Source organism: Mycetomoellerius zeteki, unplaced genomic scaffold, assembly GCF_001594055.1.
Source record: "Mycetomoellerius zeteki isolate Tzet28-1 unplaced genomic scaffold, Tzet1.0 scaffold113, whole genome shotgun sequence".
Classification (NCBI taxonomy): Eukaryota; Metazoa; Arthropoda; class Insecta; order Hymenoptera; family Formicidae; genus Mycetomoellerius; species Mycetomoellerius zeteki.
In genome coordinates, this window is record NW_017256051.1 from 1158323 (window position 1) to 1174339 (window position 16017).

General features: G+C 31.0%; 2 protein-coding genes across 2 annotated transcripts; one reads left to right on the forward strand and one right to left on the reverse strand.

The window, feature by feature from the left end:
- Window positions 1-209: 209 nt before the first annotated feature.
- Window positions 210-3735, forward strand: Rint1 (RAD50 interactor 1). Its single transcript, XM_018455626.1, has 12 exons — window positions 210-436; window positions 513-751; window positions 1088-1261; window positions 1336-1470; window positions 1559-1820; window positions 1904-2129; window positions 2190-2355; window positions 2425-2590; window positions 2660-2880; window positions 3072-3237; window positions 3333-3466; window positions 3537-3735. The coding sequence occupies exons 1-12, from the start codon at window positions 311-313 to the stop codon at window positions 3718-3720; spliced, it is 2199 nt and encodes a 732-aa protein (XP_018311128.1). The 5' UTR covers window positions 210-310; the 3' UTR covers window positions 3721-3735.
- Window positions 3736-3850: 115 nt separating this feature from the next.
- On the reverse strand, window positions 3851-15285 carry Wdr81 (WD repeat domain 81). Its single transcript, XM_018455620.1, has 22 exons — window positions 14894-15285; window positions 14654-14813; window positions 14305-14560; window positions 14043-14205; window positions 13498-13896; window positions 13235-13435; window positions 12268-12413; window positions 12004-12191; window positions 11326-11921; window positions 10094-10515; window positions 9709-10005; window positions 9449-9603; window positions 8670-9374; window positions 8416-8591; window positions 8022-8311; window positions 7064-7196; window positions 6805-6979; window positions 6311-6717; window positions 5933-6226; window positions 5709-5858; window positions 4181-4287; window positions 3851-4102 (listed from the first exon to the last, which is right to left on the reverse strand). Exons 1-22 carry the CDS (start codon window positions 15107-15109, stop codon window positions 3871-3873), a joined length of 5868 nt encoding a protein of 1955 aa, XP_018311122.1. The 5' UTR covers window positions 15110-15285; the 3' UTR covers window positions 3851-3870.
- Between the last annotated feature and the right edge of the window lie 732 nt (window positions 15286-16017).

Below are 16017 nucleotides of genomic sequence, written 5' to 3' on the forward strand. Positions count from 1 at the left end.
CGTCGTACGACGAAAATCGGATGCAGTGTGAATCCAGCATGAGACCAACAGTGCGAACCATATTTCCTTTGTGGTTATTGGTGGAAGATTTTATCAAGCCGTTGAAGGATTTTCGTGCATGCGCGGAAGATTTTTCAGTAACCTGATGGAACAACATTGTTTAAAATTACTAGTTAGATCCATGTTAAATTAGGTTAGGTTATATTCAAAGTCAAATCGGATCGAATCGAATTTGGCTCGTCACTTCTGTGATCTGTCCTGTCGACCTTTAACGTAATGATCATAGACCCTTAATAGAATAGAATAGATAATGGATATAAAACAAAAAGTTATACGAAAGTTTAATGAACAATTAGGATCGACTTTAAAAAATCTTGAAGGAATTTACGACTTCGAAGAGCATCTCAAAGCAGAAAAGGATGAGATTGAAAAATCAGTCGGTATTTATTTACAAAATAGCATATATAACATAATTAAACATTAATCAAGTATGAATTGCTTCTTGCTTACAGCTATCAATGGCATCGACCACTGCTCCTTCCAAGGTAAAGGCAGTAGTTGAAAATGTAGAATGTGTCAATTTTGAAGTTGAGCAGTTACAGGAAATTTGTTTAGATCTCAGTAAGATGATCGAAGAGACGTTTAGCGAAAATGACAAAAATTTAGAGCTGCAAGAAGTTGTTGATAAGATAAGTCAGCTGGACAAATCATTATCCTATCTATACTTCATAAGATATGTAGAAAATATTAGGTAATAAGTTGTCAAAAGATAACATACTCAGGGAATAGAAGTATGAGTTACTTATAACACTGTTACTTTTTATCACGACTTTGTTGTAATTTGGTAATGATGTTGCAAATTTTTTTATGATGGTAATACCAGATTTAGAAAAGTCAAATGTTACTTGTAACAGATTGGAAAAGTCATTTATTACTGAAGAAGGTAACTTTTTATTTGTGATTACTTCATCATTATCAAATTATTATAAGAAGTAACGGTAAAAGTAATGGCATAGTAACTCTTCCATTCCCTGGACATATATAAGATGATTTGTTTTTGTCTATTAAATAGTTGTATTATTCTTAGCCACGAAATAGAAGTATCCTTGTTATCTGGTGATGATCAGTCAATGATAACTCTATATACAACCTTAACAAACATCAGTTGCCAATTGCAAACATCTGTATGTCATCATCTCGTCAATTATGTTCATGAGACTTTACATTTTTGGCACAATATAATCAAGAAAAAATTGTCAAAGTATATTTCTTCCTTGCATAGATTCAAAACATAATTCATATATTATATACTTCCTAAATATGTAATATTTATAGGGAATACAATGATTTATTGAAGATATTGAAATGGCCCTTTTGTGGAACCAATGCTACTTCATTAAGTACACCTTTACCAGAAACAATGACAAAATTTAAGATACTCATTGAATATCTCTTTCATCTACAGCTACCGTATCCTTGCACTATATAATTTATTGTTTTAGATTCAAAAAGTGAATCGTGCTGCAAAACTGTTTTATGTTGTCCTTAATATATTCAGAGACGAAATGATTAAACCGGTAGTAACATCTGTGCTATTAACAGACTTTGCACCAATTAGTTTGCCAATCACCTTCTTAGTACGTCCCCTCCGACAAAGATTTGTTTATCATTTCACAGGAGCTAAATTGACAAACCGTCAAGATAAGCCAGAATGGTTTTTTACACAAATATTAACATGGATTAAAGACCATGTTCAGTGGGTACAAAAAAACGTTCAACCTGTAGCAGATTCTGTAGGTTTGAGGTATTTAGATGTAAAGGTTTGTGTGATATAACAATTAATTGAATATTTATATTGGCTCTTAATATCATTTCTGGTCACTAATTATAGTATATAATATAGGCCGAATTTATGCGTGCTCTAGTTCAATTAGCCGTTGAAAAACTTCATTCCGAATTGCCCATAGTGCAATATGATGACACTTTATTTGCGCATTTAGTAGACGAAGCTTTAGGATTTGAGAGAGAGTTGCGGGAGACTTTGTTGTATCCTCACACTCAGCCGGCTACTATTTTTGTTCTTACGCAAGCCCATATTTTTGTAAAATGGATAAACATGGAGAAAAAATGTAAGTACATAAAGAAGTAATATTTCATGCATACCTCAATCAGGTATATTATGACTTCAGATGCAACTGAAAAAATGGATGCAATATTAAGCTCGAATACAGCATGGGAAAGACTGACGAGTCCTGATATAGATGATATGAAGGTCACTGAATGTGCAGACGCCTTTCTTACACTCCTTACTACAATTTCTGACAGATATAAACATTTACCTCAGCCTGGACATAGGTAAATCATATGAAATTGTTATAAAAAAAAAGCAAGAGATAATACTTATTTGCGTTGATATTGTTAAAGATTACAATTTCTCGAGTTGCAATTGGAATTGATTGACGACTGGCGAGTACGATTGCTACAATTGTTACATGAAAATTATGAAGATCCATTAACGTCACTTATGCCGTATATTCTCAATACACTACACTATGTCGCGACCGTTTTGGAAGAATGGGGCGTGACTGTTGTATGTATATTTTCATCTGCAATCAGACACAAATTACATATTACTTATCATAATTGCGCGTTTGTGTAGCACTTCTTGCAACTGCATTTCTTCAAGAAGCAATTCGAAGCTGTAGAAAATGCCACGGACAAAGGTAACGACGTTAAGGAGAATATTGGAGAAATAGAGGGAACTGTATTTGACGAAGCTGTAATTCTTTTACGACGATTAGAGAAAGAACTGATAAATGAAATCAGTGACTCAGTAGCTTTAGATGTAAAAGCAAAAAGTAGAGCTTATAGAACAGACAAGTAAGAGTTTTCCTAGTTTACTCAACTACAATTATTTTTCAAGTAAAAAAATTAGTTCAAGTAAAGAAAGAATATATATATATATATTTTACTAGTTTTTTTATATTAAATATTAACTTGAAAGTATTTCATTTTGTTTAAATTATTTTTCATTTATTATTAAATTCTGAACTACTTTTTATTATTCTAAGATGGTTTGCGATGCAGTCTTCAAAAGAAGTTGCTTCATTATCAATGACTCCAAGTGGTTGTTCCATGTTCCAAGAACTAGCTACACGTCTTCATATATTGCACAACGTTCTTGCTTTGCCGTTGTTTAATCAAGCTTGGAAGAATTTAGCTGCTCAATTTGATCAAGTATACAAGATAAAAATAAAAGAAAATAGATTACTTTTTACATAATAATTTTTATATAATAATTTTCATCTTTTTTCAAATATTTCTTTTCACAGTTTCTCTTTGAAGAAGTTGTACTAGTAAATCATTTCAATAATGGTGGTGCCGAACAATTACAATATGATATTTTGAGGAATCTATTTCCATTATTTGGTCTGTATATTAACAAACCAGAATCATATTTCCCCTTGTAAGTCTCTAAAATTATTTGTTAAAACACAAATGTAAATTATAATAATTCCGTTATTTTAATGTTCTAGAATCAAAGAAGCGTGTATACTTTTAAATATCTTAATGGGTTCAGCAATATTGCTTGAAGAAGCACTAAATAATGATGATAAAAATGTATCGACAGAGATTTTAGCGGATGTCGGTGTGTACAAAATGTCCGCTAAATTGGCTCTAAAAGTAATAGCGACGAGAACAGACATCATCCATATATAGAAAATCTTTCTCTTGAATGTAAAAATGAAATTTATTGTTTAATAGATTTTCCACGTTTTTTGTTAAATTAGACATACTTTTCTATTCCTCGTATTGTATATAGTAATGTCGACGCGTGCGCGAGCGCGCATATGTTCTGTAAATAGTGCTCTAACACAGTAGTATTATTCCACCATTGTCAGCACCTAATAATAGTAATCGATTGAGAGGCAGGACCGCCAAGGCAGTAAGAATGCCTTTAAAAGCGTCAGATCTTAACTTGGATGAGCTTAATGAAGCAGTCGTTTCTACAGCGGTATAAACACCAATTCGATTTGCTGTTGTTCCTATTACTAATGCTTGTTCGTGCATTGCCATGCAATGAACAGGTTCTGTTGCGCCTCTGAAAATCGATAAAGTATAATTTATGTAAATTATGTTTTGTCTATTTCATTTTACATAATATTAAAAGTTTTCTTACTTCATGTGAAATTTAAGTTTTCCATCTATTGCACTCCACACAGCTATAGTTTGATCCAAAGAAGAACTAACTATAGTAGTTTCATTTATCGCTTCTAATTGCAATATCTATAATATTAAAAATCAATAAATCGAACAATGAATTCTTATACTAAAGGATCCCACAACAACCTTATGGAAATTGGCTTTTTGTCGAATTGGCTAAATTTTAGATATATTATACTTCTGATCATTTTAAACAAATATCTCGACCCAACTTCCTCCTCTTGCTAGTTTTTGCGTTATAAATCCTGGAAGATTTAAATTCAAACCATTGAGTTTCCATATTGATAATACATATCATTATTGATAGATATTAGGGTTGGGAAAGTTACTTTGTAAAAGTAATTCATTACAGTTACAGTTATTCAAAAAATAATTTTCAGTCTACTTTTCTGTTTTTATAGCAGAATATCACGAGTAATATCACGGGAAAGCTCTGATTGTGCACATCTTGCACATCTTGCACACATCGCTAATTGGCCAATTTACAGGGAATACCATTGTGGTGGATTAAAAAAATCGATTTTTTTGCATTTTTGTAATGCTTGGAGTCTTAAAAATATTATACCAGTTGAGCCACATATTAATAATTATTTTATACTAGTTTATAAGAAAAAGTATATCAGTACGCGCTCACCTCTATAACATATATCAAGGTCACAGTCATTGAAGAGGTGTTCCTTAATGTAAAGAAATATCATATATTATATATATATATATATACACATCTATTATGATATATCAATTAATAATGATATAATATTAATAATACACGAAAATCTAAAGGCTTGTATCTGAATCTTTCGAGACTTGTAATGCAAGAACTAGTCATAAGAGGAGGTTGGGCTCGTGAAAATATTTGTTTAGAATGACCAGAACTACAACATATCTACAATTTAATCAATTCAATAGAAAGCCAACTTCCATAAAATTGGTGCGGGTTCTTTTGAATCGTTAGCAGCTATTAAGTATTTTATCTTTGAAAGTCTAATGAAAAAAGAGGCAATTTTCAGAAATTTGTTTTTAAACCTATGCAATAAATTTTTATAGGTTTTTATAAGTTTATTATGCATATATTGTACTATCTTTAGTAAATGTTTAAGGTGGTTCTTTAGTAAATCGAGTTAACATAGAAATGTCTAATTTCTTTATATAATTAAAACCTCTTATGATCACCATATTGCACCGTGTCGTTTGTTGGAAAGCACACTATATCTGAAAATGATTCAGTATAAAAAAGATTGCGCATCATTGTTTTAGATCATCCAGAGATATGCAACATACATATCGTGTTCTTTGTAGTCCCTTGTTTGAATGCTAATAACTTTGAAATTAATGAATATATCTATTAAATCTTTGCTGAAAACACAGTTTAATATACTTACAAATCTATAAAAGCTTATGAAAATCCATCACGTAGGTTTCTCAAAAAATTTTTCAAAAATAGCTTTCTTTATGAGACTTTCAAAGATAAAAGATCTGTTTACCTCGCATTCATGTCCCTTCCAAGATGCGATAATTAGACCGGTACGAGTATCTAATATCGTCAAAAAGCCTGATGCTTGACCTAAAGCGACCCAGTTAGTACTAGGTGATACAGCGATACATCTTATTAAACCCGTTGGATTCATGGAAATCTATCGAATAATTTAACGTTAAACTTTGTATAAATTAGAATTTTAAGATATTAATATATATATTTTATGCTTACTTTCATTTCATTAACATACTGGAATGTTCTACAATCAATAACTCTAAGAGTAATATCGGTTGTTCCCACAAGAAGAGTTGTAGAGGGGGAAGGACTCGAGGCTAAAATATTCACAGGAACTGGGCGACTACTTTCCGGACATCCCAGAAGCGAACCCATGTAAGGATCCCAACAATGAATCATGCCATCGCATGTTACTGCATATCTCAAAGATTCCAAGAATGTAAGTGAAAGAATAGACTTTTTGTGTCCAGTATATGTATATTGACACGATGAAACTGTAGTTCCATCACCCTGATTTCATTATAACAGTAAAATCATAATTCTAGATATTATACAACAAACTTTTTTTGTTAAATTGAACAGAATATACCTTACTTGGCTTCGTAAACTCCACAGTTTCACAGTTTTGTCTCTGCTACCACTCATAAAACTGTTCTCATTGTCTAATACGTAAAGACATCTCACACTGTTTGTATGCCCGTTGAAAGTCTGAAGTTTTATCTGCTTTATATTAAATATTGTATCCTTTTCTGGTCTTCCTATCTCGTGCTCCCAATAAGCTAACCAATTACCGCGTAGTTGTCTACCAGCGGATGACGGACAAGTTGTTTCGCGACTGGCAACAATACTCGTCTCCGGTAACACTTGAGATCTCGCATCATTTTTCTGTATCTCGAATCTGTTTCCTATCACAGATATATTCCCGAAGCTACAAGCACCTTTGTCAACTGATTCTACATTCTCTGTATCATCACAATCCACGGAAGTATTGTCCGCATTATCTTAAAAAATGAAACACAAGAATGAACATATTATTTATATATTATTAATCACGATAATAGTTGAGAAATATTTTATAGGATATCTACCGTTATTTACAGAAGTCGCTTTTAATTCTTGCTCGTAATCATGACAAAGTTGTTGTATATGCTCGTGATTTTTAAGTATATGTTCCATCATTTCAACATGAATACATCTATAAAAAAGCATGTAGGCTTTGTGAGCAAATGCAGTAGTAAACACAGCTCGTAATTCTTCAAATGCCTGTAAATAAAAAGTTTAGTACATATACATTTGCATTCATAACATCTAGAAAAGAAACATAAGTCGTAAACTATTCGATCTTACTCTATTTCTTTGCAAGTCTAGCACGTCGCTATTTTCTACGATTGGAGGAGAATATGAATCTGCAATATCTGTATCAAGTTTGTTCCACGCATAAGTTCCATTATTAACAGATTCTTCGTTTGCGGTTTTCATTCTATGAAATAATAAAAATGAATATCTTGGTATGTTAGTTTTGTCATTAAGAAAGGAAGGAGGAGTAATAGATTTAATATAAAAAAATTGAAAGCAAAATTTGTGTATTTTAGGGAACGGAATAAATAGACATAATTCTACGTTTAAATTTTATGTACTACTCTTATATTTACACAGAAAAAAAATTTGCAGATTTTAAATAAATATTTACTCCAATAGTACTAACGAAATATTTACTAAATATAAACATATAGATATTTATTCAATTTAAACATAACTATCTTATTTGAATAAATATTTATTTACTATAAATAAATATTTCGTTAGTATTATTGGAGTAAATAATATTTATTTAAAATCTGCAAATTTTTTTTTTAGTATAGGAAAATTAATTTATAACAAAATTAATTCCAAAATCTTCTTCGGAATTTTCTGTGGAATTTTATGTTTATATTATTTTGTAATAACATTTTATAATAACATTCTTTTAATGGTCTATTTTAGTTCAATCTGTAGAACAAAATGTCCTGAGAAAAACTAAACAAAAAATAATAGATTGTTTCCTTGTAATCATGGCAAAATTGCGAGACACTTGAAACTTTCTGTCTTCAATAAGACACAGAAAATTTCTATACTTTAAAAATAATTTTTATATTGCAACTTAATTTTCTCAAAAATAAATAATACCTAAACGAAAAACTGTATTCATTTATTCCTTTCCTTGAAATAAATTCACAAATTATAATTCAATTTGATCATATAAACTTTCTGTTTCCTCTTAACTTAATGTGTAATTAAACCGCAATGTTCATCTGCGTATTATTACCGTACGAAATGTTCGTAGGTCGTATCTGCTTTTTGTCCAAAATTATTTGATGAAACTCCACCATTTAAATTTTCACTGAAAGCTTTGTCAAAAGCCAGAAAGAAGCGTTGAATTGGTACTGCTAAATGATTTTTTGTGATCACATTGCCAAGCCGTAAGCTAAGAATGAACATTGCTTCCAAACATTTTTCAGCTAAAGCAATGCGCGCAAGCGTTCCATTTGGAAATGTAAATCTCGCGGTTGACAATATGCGTACTGTGGGATGTAATATGGATTTAACAATCGGCTCCTACATTTAAATATGAACAAAGTTGAGCTATTCCAGATTTTTTTCATTACATTATTAACGTGTAATAATTAATACGTAATAATTAATTATATGATAAACATTACATGAAGCACATCCATCACCGTAGAATCACTAAGATATGCTGTAATGTGATTTAATAGAGCCAGACAAGAAATTAGGCCTCCTTCCAAATTCTGCGTTAATTTTCTCTTACACAATGCTAATAGCTCGACTATATGTGCAAAATATTGCAACAATATAATTTGTTCGCCATATAATCCTGATAAAATAGTTGATAAACTGTCATTTTACTCACTGAAAATTAAAATAACTCACATATATATTTTTTTATACGTACCTGCAATAGATGTGAGACACTCTAAAACTTTAACAGCGTTTTGATCACCAGCTAATATCGGCTTCATCCATGTAACGCCCTTTAGATGCATGAAATTATTGTCATCGATTGGTGTTAAATTTTCTTTCCCAGCGTAACATAACGTCAACATTCTCAGAAGATTTCGCGATAGGTATCGTGCTGTAAGTACCGGGCCGAGTCTATGAGATAACCATATAACAGATTCTGCGCTCATCTCAGAAATTGTGCATTCACTTAAAATAGATTTTCGATAAATATGATCCAATTGATGTACATTTTCATCAGATTTGATCACGTCGCTTTTATTATCAAAATCCGTGGAAAGCACTGCAGGATTATCTTCCTTAGTATCTATATTGCACATATTTTCTGAGAGATTACTATCCGAATGAATATTCATGGCATATGCGTTAACATAAGTGAAATCTTCACTGGAAGTTTTACTTCCAACGTTACAACCAATACTGTTAAATTCAGTTACTAATTTAACTCCATTAGTATGTGATTGTTCAGGTATTGGAATCGTTGATGATTTCGCAGAATCACCCGGTGAATTTTTATTTTTATCATCATTTGTATCATCATAGGTATTTAAGTTGAGTTCTATATGTAAGTCGATATCGTACGGCGCGGTATTGTTTGAATAAATCCATAAATTATCCTCCGTCTCCATGGTAAATACGTCTATAATATATCCAATAGAAGTCAAATCATTTTCTTATACTTATTAAATTCGGTCATTGAATAACGTTAATTACCTTCGATGTCATTATTTTTTATTACGTGAGACGTATCGTTGATCGTTGGTATAGAAGATGCAGCAACAGTGTGTTCAGTGTCTGCAAATGAATCTTCATCTAATGGAGATAAAATACCTTCTTCCTCACTGCAAGGTCCACTTAAGTCGCAGCTCCTTCATAGAAGTTTATAAGTAATATAATACGATATACGATTAAAATATATAATATATTAATTTATATAATTATTACTCTTTATTAATTATTACTCTTTTCCTTACTTCAAATTCACAGTCCTATGTGTGCACGTGTCAATCGAGCCCTGTACATAATCTTTATATCCTCCCACTGCTTCTACCAAAGGATTTATAAAATTGTCTAGGAATCTACGTAGTCCTAACCGAACTATCAACTTCAACAAGAACGTTCTGTGGTATAGTCGAGTAGTTCGAAACTTTGCAAGCATTCCCGCAGGTATTATATCAACGTACAGTGCAGTATCCATAATAGAACCGTTCTCATACAATTTTATAATAGGTGAAAGGAATGTATTAACTGTATCCTTCGGTCCTAATGTTCTGCGACAAAAAATGAGAAAAATAAAGAGAATCAAATAAAATATTTTATATAAAAAAAAAATAAAATAAAATAGAGTAATACACTCACTTTGCAATGGGATCAAAAAGATGCCATATCGCCAATACTGCACTATAAGGTTCTTCCATAATCTGCACTATGTGAGGCACTATCAATTGTAAAGTGGCTTCTCTCATGCCACCGGCATAAGGTAACAGCCGTTCTAATTCCCTAGCAATTGCTTTTACTTTACACTCGCTAATTTTACACAAATACTTTGTCTTCGTTTTCAATGAAAAATCTATATCGTCCTCAGTCTTCACGATAGCATTTAATTCTCGTACTAAACTATTATATTCTTGCAACATTTCCACAATGTTATATAAGTATTGGCAGTATTTAGAGAATGGGAATAAACTGCCAGATAAAATTGGTTGAAGAAATTGATGAGCGGATGGTGGCGGAAGACCCATGTACGTTATTGTTGGATAACGAAAAGGAGTCTCGTTCATCTAAATATAAAATATTTGACATGTACAAAGTAAAGTATTTTAATAAAATGTAAAATCTTTCAGAATTATAAAGATTTAACTGACTAATAGAACTTACAGAAACAAATAAAAAAAGTTTTAATAAACCTAGATCAGCAAACTAATTGTTTTCAAAATATTGTGCTTTTTACAAAAATTACATTATTCATACGATTACATGTATTATAAAATGATTAATATCTCAATTTGAAGAGTATCAACAAACTTAAAACATAATAATACATTGAAAATGATTTTTGAATAGTGCAAGAAATTTTCAAAGTTTTTGAATGCATATGTTATATATATACAGATTACGTTAAAGTATATATAACAAAAAAATGCTAATAGTTAAAAAATTTTTTTTAACATATCCATTTTAACATGTTCTTGATGAGCTTTCAAATTGCTGATAGTCCAAATTCTCCAAAATCTCAACTATTTCACAATATAAAACTTTCTGTTTAAATTAACTAAGAAGAAGCGCCAACTATAATCAAAGTAAGATATTAGAATAATTCTATATATATAATTTATTTTAAATATATTAAAAATAAGCGCCATGTTTGAAATGAATGATTTTAAAATAAAAATTATATATAGAATTATTATATATTCCAACATATACTTAGTTGGCACTTTTCTTTATTTTATTAGTTAATTTATTCATATATCGGTCATGTTTCTGACTTGTTTTCTATTAAATTTTGTAAGTTTTATTAGTCAATTAAATCTTTATTCATAATTACGAAACATCTTGTATAATATAAAATCTTGTAGTTTTAAAATTACCGTTAAAATGTCATTCATCTCTACATTGCCTACATTATAACTCTTTGGCATAATATCAATTTGTAACAATAAAGATACAATGTTTCTTATACATTTCGGTAAATTATCTGCTGATGTCTTCAAGATATTTAAACATGTCGCGAATCTTTGCGCGAATGATACTTTTTCAACATTCCAAGTTGCGCGGAATTTGTCGGTTAGAAATATTTCTACTATTAGACAACCAAGTATTTGTTGCTCCTTAATACGTCCGCTAGCCACAATTTGCTTGTAATTAGTAGAAAAATCATGTGATCCTGTTGCAAGTTTATAATTTTGATGGTTAATCTTATGCATAAAAGCATGTGTAGTTTCTACTTGTATGAGTGCCGCAACAGGATTGAAATCCTTTGGAAGGGTAATGGGCTGATTAATGGATTTGTCTAATTTAACATTATCTTCTGACAACAAAGAACCTCTGGAACGACTCAACAAACGACTTAATACAAGAGGTGATGATCTTGATACGTTCGTTACTGTCGCAGATAATTCTTCTTCTTCAATACCAGAACTGTGACCTTCATCATCACTAATTTTACTCGTAGGTTGATCACTTTCTGTAATCATATAACAATTTGATAAAATTACAAGAATGTCTTCAAAATTTTTAATAATTTGAAATTTTCGTCTAAAACTTACTATTTTTATTGGTTGAAAATGTCGATCGAAGACGTGGTGGTACTTTACCCCAATAGGGAGACAGAATAATTTTTTGTGGATGTGGTTGTGTGAAAAGTTGTACAACACCAGAATTAGTTAAATCAGTATGATTATCGACTAATTGTAAACAAACGTTTTTTGATTTTATAGCAGCGAAACCAGATAATCTATCGTATAAGAAATGTATATCAGAAAAGTTCAAATAAATAATTAACTGTTCATTGAACAAGACTACGTTCGTACTTGTAGCCGAAGGTCAAATCTATCCAATGATGTAATCTTTCCGAAACATGAAGGCTTTCCAATGCCTCTCTGTGTTTTTCGATAAAATCTTCTGGGGAAGTTGCCCACGCTGGAATTTCTAAATCTAGCAAATCTTCGTGAATGGACTGTAAATAAGATATATTTAAAAAATGTTAAACCTAAAAATATTTTATCATTGTTAAATAATAATATGCATATATTACAGATGTATGACTTCATAATAAATAAATAATAATAGTTGACATTTTATTGTTCACTGTTTTTTAATAATAGTTGATTATTATTGGCAGGTCCTGAATTTGATTTTGACCTTCTCATTTTATATGTTTCAGTTTTATACAAGATGGTCCATTTTAATTCATCCAGTAAAATATTTCAAAATCCTTAAGATTAAGACAAAAAAAGTTTCAGACAAAAGTTACTCAGTTACAAGGAGAAAAGAAGATAATAATCTTGGTTGACCTTAAGAAAATATCCTTAAGATTAGGTCAAAGTTATCTAAAATTTTCTAAATGGAATTATATATTTTCTTTCACATAATATGACTCCTCTCTAATTATTCTACATATAAAAGTATCAAGATAGATACGAAACAACAAATAGTTTACGAGATATTTAATATTTTGTGTCAATATGTACCAAAATAAACCATAAGATATTTTGTAAATTATTGATTTTTTGGTATCTCTACCTTCATACTTTTATATGCATAATAATTAGAGGAATCATATTATGTAAGAAAATATACATAATTCTATTAACAAAATTTTAGGTAACCTTGTCCTGATGTCTTAAGGACATTTTCTTTGTGATCACAAACTGTCTGTGTGCAAGTGCTATTCATTAGGACACCGAACTTTAAGATATATTAAAAAATTATCATTACCGAACATTTTGCAAGCAAAAAGTACATTTTGACTGGACTAATACATATAATTTATGTTACCTTAAAAACACTGGGATCAACGAAAAACTGTGGTATACATTCATCGGGGCTCCAGTCATGTAATCTTTGAATTGAAGCCGGGTATTCTCCAGGTACCCATAATGGTCGTACATGTTTACAAAGCACAGATTTATTATATCGACGTGAAAGATATACGTAATAGGTAATCTCTGACAAGACATCAGATACATGGTGTCCGACCTATGATTTAATTGACTATTCAATATGGTATAAGTCTTTTTACACTTATACAATTTATATACCTCTGTTGACTGAGAGTCAAATGTAAGATCCAATTGTCTATCTCCCTTGTTTAATCGAAATTTCGACTTTGTTAAATCTCTCCAATTACCACCACTTCTTGTTGTAAAATCCGTCACCCATGGCATAACGTGATGACAGCTAGGATTACCGTATCTTCTACCAGCCAAATTATTGAGCGCAGTTAAATAATCAAAGTTGCTAATACAATTATACATCCACATCTCACATAATTTCTGAATATTCTCATTTAAACCAAAGTCAGTATTAGTTGAACGAGATATGTCATCTTTTTTACCACAAACATTGCTACTCGAATTTTTCTCTTTATGTTCTAGAGAAATGCTTGTACATTCGCTATCAGGTTTTATATAAATATTATCGTTTAACTTTGGTAATACCTAAGAATAAAATTAGCTCAAATAAAATATTCTTTTCCTCCTTTATCTTATTGAATACTTGTTAAATACTTATACTTATCTCATTAAATATTAAATATATTAAAATATTGTTTACTATATAAGTAGCTCTGCTATGTGAAATATACCTGAATAGTAAAATTGTCTGTAATTAATATATCACTGAGTGTAATTTCGCCTAAAGCAAGACCACGATCATGCAAATCTCTGGATAATCTCAATAACTGATAAACTATAAACAAAGGTTTTCCATAACTTGTATTAAGAGCAGCAGGACTATACATTACACACCTAAAATTAATATTTATAGGTATAGAATATAGAAATATAGAAATATCTTGAAATTATTAATATATATTAAAAATATATACATAAATATGATATACTCACTCACGAAGAGAATAATTGGCAGTCTGTTCATAAAACATTATAAATGCAGATGGTGTCTCTATGACAAAATGGATTGGTACTAGATTACAATGTGTTTTAGACAATATACCATTCGATACCGATAAAACTGTACCATGTTGAACTTGTACTACCGTACAACCATACATTCTATTCAGTATTTCATGCATAATAGTAACATCGCTTACATTAGCACTGATATTGGAGTGTTCTTTTTGTTCAACATAATTCCAGGGATCTATATATTTTACAAGAAATTATTAATTTATATTAAAAAAATACATCTACTAACAAAACTCTAAAAATTTTAAATAGCACGTCGAATACATACTGTAATATTTCTTATATATTTCTTTCCATAGATTTCGATAATTAGTTTCTGCCACATAATGCAACAATTGCGAAAACATTAACTCTGCTTGGTTCCTTATATTATTAATAGATCTTCCTCTCGGTAAAGGAATTACATTCCTGTGTTGCTTTATATATACCTAATGATAACAAAATTTTCTTACATATTTGTTGTTTCATTGTGCGCCTTACTTAAAATATGTGAAAATGTTAAAAATACTTTGGCATAAATTTTCAGCCAATCGCCACCCAATTCATCGATAGTGGGCTGTGCTGCAATTTCATCATTGGATAAACGATCATGACTGATAAAATTCAACGGTCCAACTGTTAAAAATCGAGAGAGCCAGTTTCTGTGAACTGTCAAACAAATTCTCTCGTCTGTCAGTATCATATACTTCGTTGGTACAAGCAGATGTTCCTTTATTATATCCATTCTGTTTTGTATTTAGTCAGTCATTATATATTTGTAAATAAAAAGGTACTTGTTCAATTTAGCGACGTCACCTCAGAAATCGATAAAATTAAACTCATTCGACGCATTTTTGTCCGAAACGAACGAATCTAGCCAAAAATAGTGTCGCTCTGCCCTACGAACCAAAATATCAAGTTAAAGTTCGATTATTGAAGGTTAGGAAATCTATCAGTTGCGACCATGGTGAAAGGATAACATAGAAGGTGCGTTCAGGGAGACGCTATTAGCGCTATTGTGTCATTCTATCCTTATTTTACGTTTAATAAACAACGAAGATAGAATGACAGAAATAGCGCTATTAGCGTCATCCCGAACGCACCAAGAGTGTGCAGTTTGCAAGTGTCTCTCTCTAATTTTCTCTCACATTGCGGTTCGGCATCCAGGCTTGCCAACTGTGAAGAAATAACTGAGATTGCGCTGCAACCACCGATGAGATACTATTAAGCCCATTCTACAATTGCGTAAGCGTAGTTGTAAGTGGTTGTAGTTGTAAAGCCTTGTGTCCACGATGCTAGAAATTGGTCCGAGATCTCGGAGAGAGAAAGAATTAACCAATCACATTTAAACAATTTAATCACATGATCATTGCGATTGGTCAATTTTTTCTTCATCCGAGATCTCGGACGGATTTCTAGCATCGTGGACACTGGGCTTAAGAATTGACTAATCACAGTCGAATATTCTCCTCATATTTGACTGTGATAGGTTAATTCTTACAACTACAACCACTTACAACTACGCTTACGCAATTGTAGAATGGGCTTTAAAGACCGTCAACCCTGGGCAAATTTTCGGCGATATAAAAAGGGCCCCAAGGGCCCGGAGGTAATCGAAGAACGCTGACATTATCGACAATTGATATAAATTTG